Source organism: Plectropomus leopardus, chromosome 2 (assembly GCF_008729295.1).
Source record: "Plectropomus leopardus isolate mb chromosome 2, YSFRI_Pleo_2.0, whole genome shotgun sequence".
NCBI lineage: Eukaryota > Metazoa > Chordata > Actinopteri > Perciformes > Serranidae > Plectropomus > Plectropomus leopardus.
Window position 1 is genome coordinate 837,923 of NC_056464.1, and position 6,043 is coordinate 843,965.

The 6,043-nt window shown below is 40.7% G+C and overlaps 1 protein-coding gene across 1 annotated transcript; it reads right to left on the reverse strand.

The window, feature by feature from the left end:
• Window positions 1–169: 169 nt before the first annotated feature.
• Window positions 170–5,654, reverse strand: elf3 (E74-like factor 3 (ets domain transcription factor, epithelial-specific)). Its single transcript, XM_042494668.1, has 9 exons — window positions 5,530–5,654; window positions 5,191–5,351; window positions 3,995–4,228; window positions 3,090–3,197; window positions 2,854–3,000; window positions 2,673–2,759; window positions 2,453–2,572; window positions 2,021–2,216; window positions 170–1,263 (listed from the first exon to the last, which is right to left on the reverse strand). The coding sequence occupies exons 2-9, from the start codon at window positions 5,342–5,344 to the stop codon at window positions 1,152–1,154; spliced, it is 1,158 nt and encodes a 385-aa protein (XP_042350602.1). The 5' UTR covers window positions 5,345–5,351; window positions 5,530–5,654; the 3' UTR covers window positions 170–1,151.
• Window positions 5,655–6,043: the final 389 nt, after the last annotated feature.

Below are 6,043 nucleotides of genomic sequence, written 5' to 3' on the forward strand. Positions count from 1 at the left end.
TATATATATATATATATATATGTGTGTGTGTGTGTGTGTGTGTGTGTGTGTGTGTGTGTGTGTGTGTGTTTGTATATATTGATTTTCAATCAAGTCTGTGTCACGGCAGTGTGGGGAGTGTGTGCAGATGAACAGTATTTGGCCTCCAGCATTTGGTTTTGAATCNGTGTGTGTGTGTGTGTGTGTGTGTGTGTGTGTGTGTGTGTTTGTATATATTGATTTTCAATCAAGTCTGTCACGGCAGTGTGGGGAGTGTGTGCAGATGAACAGTATTTGGCCTCCAGCATTTGGTTTTGAATCAGCATCCCATTGATCACACACATTTTTAAAAATCATACAACATGCAACTCATTTCTTACCAATCAATACAAACTGTATACCGGTGATGATCATACATAAGACATGTAATACAGTTACTCCTAAACTACTTTTTGCTTTGTATAAACACACTTTATAATAAGTGATACCAATAGACATGTAGTGCACATCCTTACTGTTTAAATGTGAAGTAAAATCACTATTTCTAGTTCAATCTTTTCTGTCTTTGTTTTCTTACTTTGAGTTTAGCAGTAGAGGGCTTTTCCGAATTTGTCCTTACATTCAGATCCATAACTGATTGGAAAACTTACAATGAAAGTTTTACCCTTTCAGAATAACAAGACAGTAATATAAAAGTTTAAAAAAGTAATGATATAATATTTCCACTGCCACAATATATTAATATACAAGTCATTAATGCCTATACACTAAAGCAAACCCACAGTGAGAGATGAGGATGAGTTAGCCCTGCATCACTAAAGTAACTCAGGCTAAATACAAATACCAGAGTGAATCCTGTACAATGTTAAAACTTTGCTTCTTCAGCTTACAGCATCCAAAATGATTCATTTGGTTGCACATAGTTAGGTTTCTGCAGTGACATTAAAAACATACAACAGGTACAACATCAATATTGGTTCATAAAACCTACAAGAGCCAAAAACACTGGCTTACATTTTCTGCAACACCTTCCTTCTACAAGGAAGTTAATGTCTTAAACATCTGGGAAAGCAAAGGGCTTTTTTTTCAGACAGGTCACACACATATTTCCAGTTCCTGAACTAATGCTCAGATCAGCTGTTGGGTTTTTTACGTGCTCAGTGACTGATGCCTCATATGCCCATGCCAATGTCCTCGATCTTCCAGCCACTCGAGTTCTTTCCAAATTTGTAGACGAGCCTTCGGCCATCCACACGCTCCAGGATCTCCCTCTTATAGTAATACCTGAGGAGGAGGAAGTCGAGGCTTAGTTCGCCAAGGTTTAAGACACAAAGCATTCAGTTCCCCTCATCATCTGCTGCACTAAATTAATTTAAAGCACCTAAATTAGAGTGTCAAACGTGGCCTCTAGTCTCTTTAACCCTTTGAAACCTTGAGCCACATTACTTATCTTGCATTGCTTTCACAAGTATTTAAACCATTGAATGTTTCACAAATCGCAAAAAAATAAGCAAATTTGAAAAAAAAGGTAGGAAAAAATGTCTAGGTGGAAAAAAAATAAATGGGAAAAACTTTCTGTTTAATGATCATAATTAAATATGTAGGATTATTTTTACCAAGCCAATCTGACCATGTTTGCACAGACCAGCACAATTTCCAATTCCATATGTCACGATCACCTGATTAGTCATAAGGAGGATTACTTAGCTTTTCTTAACAGTTGTAATGTCTTCTGTGGCCCAACTGATATCTTCAGGGTCACTGTATCTCAGTTTAGAGACAGAGTAGTTTGTGTTACAAACTAGGCTGTGGTAAATCACTGTAGTGTCCATTTTTTTGGCCACATAAGGTAAAACTACACCATCTGCATGGTTGTCTGTGTTGGAACATCTTCTTTTCTTAGCGTTTTCTGTTTCAGGCTCAGCCAAACTGTCTAACAACTGCTGAGGCATTTCAAATTCTGGCAGACACAAAGAAAGCTGATTGGATCGCTGGAAATTCCATCTAAAACTCTTCCCTATTAGCTGCTACACAAGCTCACCTCATGGCCCGGCTGAGTTTTTCGTACGTCATGCTGCTGTTCTTCTTCTTCTGGCCCCACATCTGAGCCACAGCCTCAGACTTGAGGAACTTAAAGACACCCTCGCGGCGGTCCTCCCACTTCATCAGGCCCTGGTTCCTCTCTGGGTGGATCAGAATGTCCCTGATGAACTCCCACAGGTGGGTGCCACGAGGTGCTGCAGGCAAACAGTGCGTTCCAGTGAGCTTAATGTATGTGTGTGTGTGTGTGTGTGTGTCTGTGTGTGCGTGCGTAGGTGCATGGATGCAGCATAAGCGGGTCAAACAGATATGCATCTGAATGGTGATAAATATGCAAAGCAGAATGTGTACAGCTGAGCAGTGTTCAGGTACAGAGATCTTTTCAGCAGTGTTTTACTTGATGAGAGACAGCCTGCTGAGGCTTCAAACATACCGTGTTTGTTTTTCTTTGGATTTTCATAAATGCTGCAGCTGTGCTGTCTGCTGGCTTTGGGAGGTCGGCCCCGGGGTCGCTTGACTCGAGACTCTCCTTTTTCTGTTTTGATGTGCTCCTCTGTCAACACATCAGCTGATTGTCAGATATTTACTTGAACTCAGTAGCTAAGACTGTAAAATGCACTGAGCTGTGCAATTGAGTTTTTCAGCATACTCACTTGAAATCAGAGGGTAGGAGAACTCCGGGTCTGATTCACCACTGCCAGACTCTGGAGAGCTGAGGCAGGAGAAGTCAAACATGCCACCTGAGGACGTGACAGACATGTGTCAGATATATAGCATTCTTAAGAAAGTGAGAGGCAGAAGAGTGGAGCAAGATGACGAGGATGGAATACTGACTGTTGGAGGAGGAGCTGTACTCGCTGTCAGAGTGGTTATCAGACAGGCACTCCGTGTCACCCAAGGGGGTCATGGGCTCCATGGTGAGACTTGTAAGATCATAATCATCCCTGTAGTCCAACTCCCTCTTGCCGACAGCTCCTTCAGCTGTGGAGAGGACGTAGCAGCATTAACCCTGTGATTTCCATTCAGTATCAATTTCATGTTGGCATGCAAAAACACTGTACAATATGCACCTTGGCCAATTCTAATGGTGCTCAGCAGAGGGAAATTGAGATTGACCAGAAAGTTGTCCAGGAGCTGGCAGGTCTCGTTCAGCTCTGGCCCTGACAGGCTCTGCAGCTCTGGAAACAAAAAGGAAACGAGGACATGAAAAATGAGAATATTTAGGCATCACAATGATCAAGGACAAAAAATCTCCTTTGGGATCAGAGGCCAAATCTACACTTTTGACTGCATAAATTCTATGTTTATTGGGGTTTATTTGTTTATATATGAAAGTTTAAGTTGATTGTAACAGAGGCCAGTTTTATTCTTTATGTGCTTTGTCAATTTTGAGTGCAGTTAACCCTTTTAAACCTGAGCAAATTGGTTTGATTTCCTTTAAAAACATGGAGCAAAGGTGATAAGAAACTTAAGAAGACATGGCTCAAAATTTAGTAAGAAATTGGTTGAAAAATTAAAAAATAACAGGTAAAACTACCTGAGAATAAGCCTAAAAAAGGGGAAAAAACCACTGTAATTTCAAATACGTGATAGCTAATATAGTTTTATATTATATATAAAACTATATTAGCTATCACATACACACACACACACACACACACACACACACACACTAATTTTAGCTTATTTTCTTGTTACCTTTTAGTAATTTCTCACAAGAAATTTCTTACCAGGTTGCACCATATTTTGAAATAACCATGTTGCTCAGATTTCAAAGGGTAAAATAGCATGTGAAAGGTGTCTGAATGCACAAGAAAACTGATGTTGATCCGGATAGTAAATGGTTAAACCTTTGACTTCCTAAAATCTTAACTCTGCAATTACAGTCCAGTACTCCATCAACATGAGCTATATATGAATGGATTTTAGTTGTAAACTTCTAAAAATCCATCTTACATGCCAGATTGAGTTTTACCATATTTGGTCTTGTGTTCCTGTAGACTCTGGTGGAGGCGTGGGCCGAGCTGCAGGCCAAAGACCTCGATCATCTGGTCGCGGTTCATCTGGCAGAGAGAGGGGCCATCAATGGCGCAGTATGCCAGACTCAGAGTACTGGCATCAAACTTGGTGCACTCCACGTGGTCACTGATCCACTCCAGGACATTCTCTGCTGTCCAGCAGTGAGGGCTCACCTGCCTGTACCACTGACCTGCACACACACAGGCAGCAGGAACATGAGATTCTACAGAGTTTCCAAGTCATATTGTGATCTTGTGTCATGTATTTAATTAAGATTACTTGTCTCTCCCAGAATACACCTACAATATGGCCAACCTTGCTTCTTAGATTTACTTTTTGAAAAATGTTAATTTCTTTACATGGCTGCGTGCTGAGCTGTCTACATCCTCACCTGCTCTGGGCTTGAGTCTCTAAGGTCAGACAAACAAAGCCCAAGCTGTTTCAGCTATGAGGTGACAGCATTCTCCTGTTTGACGGTTATGCCAGTTAAACATTGACTGCCTGGTAAATGATTGAGCCAACAGTGTCTAAATGAGGTCAAAGCAAAGTTCAGCCAGGTAATGGTTCCACTGGCTCAAGTCTGACAATAAAGGATCATGTTTACTGTGAGATTAGTCTTCAGCTGAAACTGCCCACTAAACTCAGACTGGACTACAATGGTTACCAGTGGCTTCATAGCAAAGATGCCACATTGTTTAAGTTTTCTTTGGTGCCACAAACATCAACAACAACTGCGCTCTTAACCCTTTGAAACCTGAGAACCTGGATTGATTTCTCTCAAAAACATGGGAAAATGAGGGATGTGAGCAACAAAAGAAGAAATGACCCAATTAGTAAAAAGTACAAGAAAATTACCTAAAAAAATTAATTATTAAAAATGACCAGGAAAAACTGCTTAAATCATGTTATCAAATATCTAATCAAATATTAACTTTTATAACATAATTATAAATATGTAATTATGATAACTATGACAATGGTAAGCTTTTTTCTTTATTCCCTAGACATTTTCCCTGGCGTTTAAAATCTTACATACTTGTGAAAGGCGACTGAAAGCAGCACGAGAAAAGTGATGTGGCTCCGGGTTCCAGAACGTTAAAGCATTGATAAGGACGAGCTGAGTGTCACAGCAACAGGCAGTGAGCCTCTTACCGCTCATGTTGGAGTTGTATGTTAGATTGCTGATGTGCAGGCTGTTAATGCTGGGAAGCACACTGGGCTGCTGCGGCAGCACATCAGGGATGCCAGTCTGATACATGGTGAGGTTGGCATTAGTCAGGATGCTGCTGAGGCAGGGTGATGACATGGAGACACTGAGAACCACAGAAAAACAGGCTTGTTTTAGCGCCAGTTTGAAAACTGAAAAGATGCTTCCAATTCAAGGAGAAGCTATACATAATGAACGCACTGATGTTGTTCAGCTTTCTCATATATTTGAAATCTGTAATGATTCTAAGCATGAGCACCAAATAGGTAACTAATATATTTTACCTGATTACAGCAAAAGCCACAGTATGATGCAAAGGAATTATGCTCCAAGATAATCCGCAGAGAGCGCGTGCTGTGTAATTCCCACTGTTCAGGTATGAGTGCTTTTCTCTGACTGCTCTGTGTAAAACTTTATACTCCTGGAAAGGAGCGGGGAGCGGACTCAGGTGAGTTCAGGGGAATTCCACCTGTAGCTGGCCACACCTCCATCCCTCCTCCCCCGCTTTCCTGAGAACTTGATCAACAAAACAAACCTGCTCTGCTCTTCTCCGTAAACTTTTTTTCTCTTCCACGCCATCAGTCAGCGTTTAATTATACTAGTATTTAAAGGATTAGCTTATACAGGTTCCTGTACAGATTCCTTTAAGTGAACAGCAGTGCTATCTGCAGTGCTGACGATCTTTATTTTGCACAATTACATAAAAGCAATTTGTCAAACTTGTGGTGTCAAATGTTTGGCTTCGGTAACATCAGTTTTTATAGATTCCATAACATAATATTTATACCTTTCTTGCCA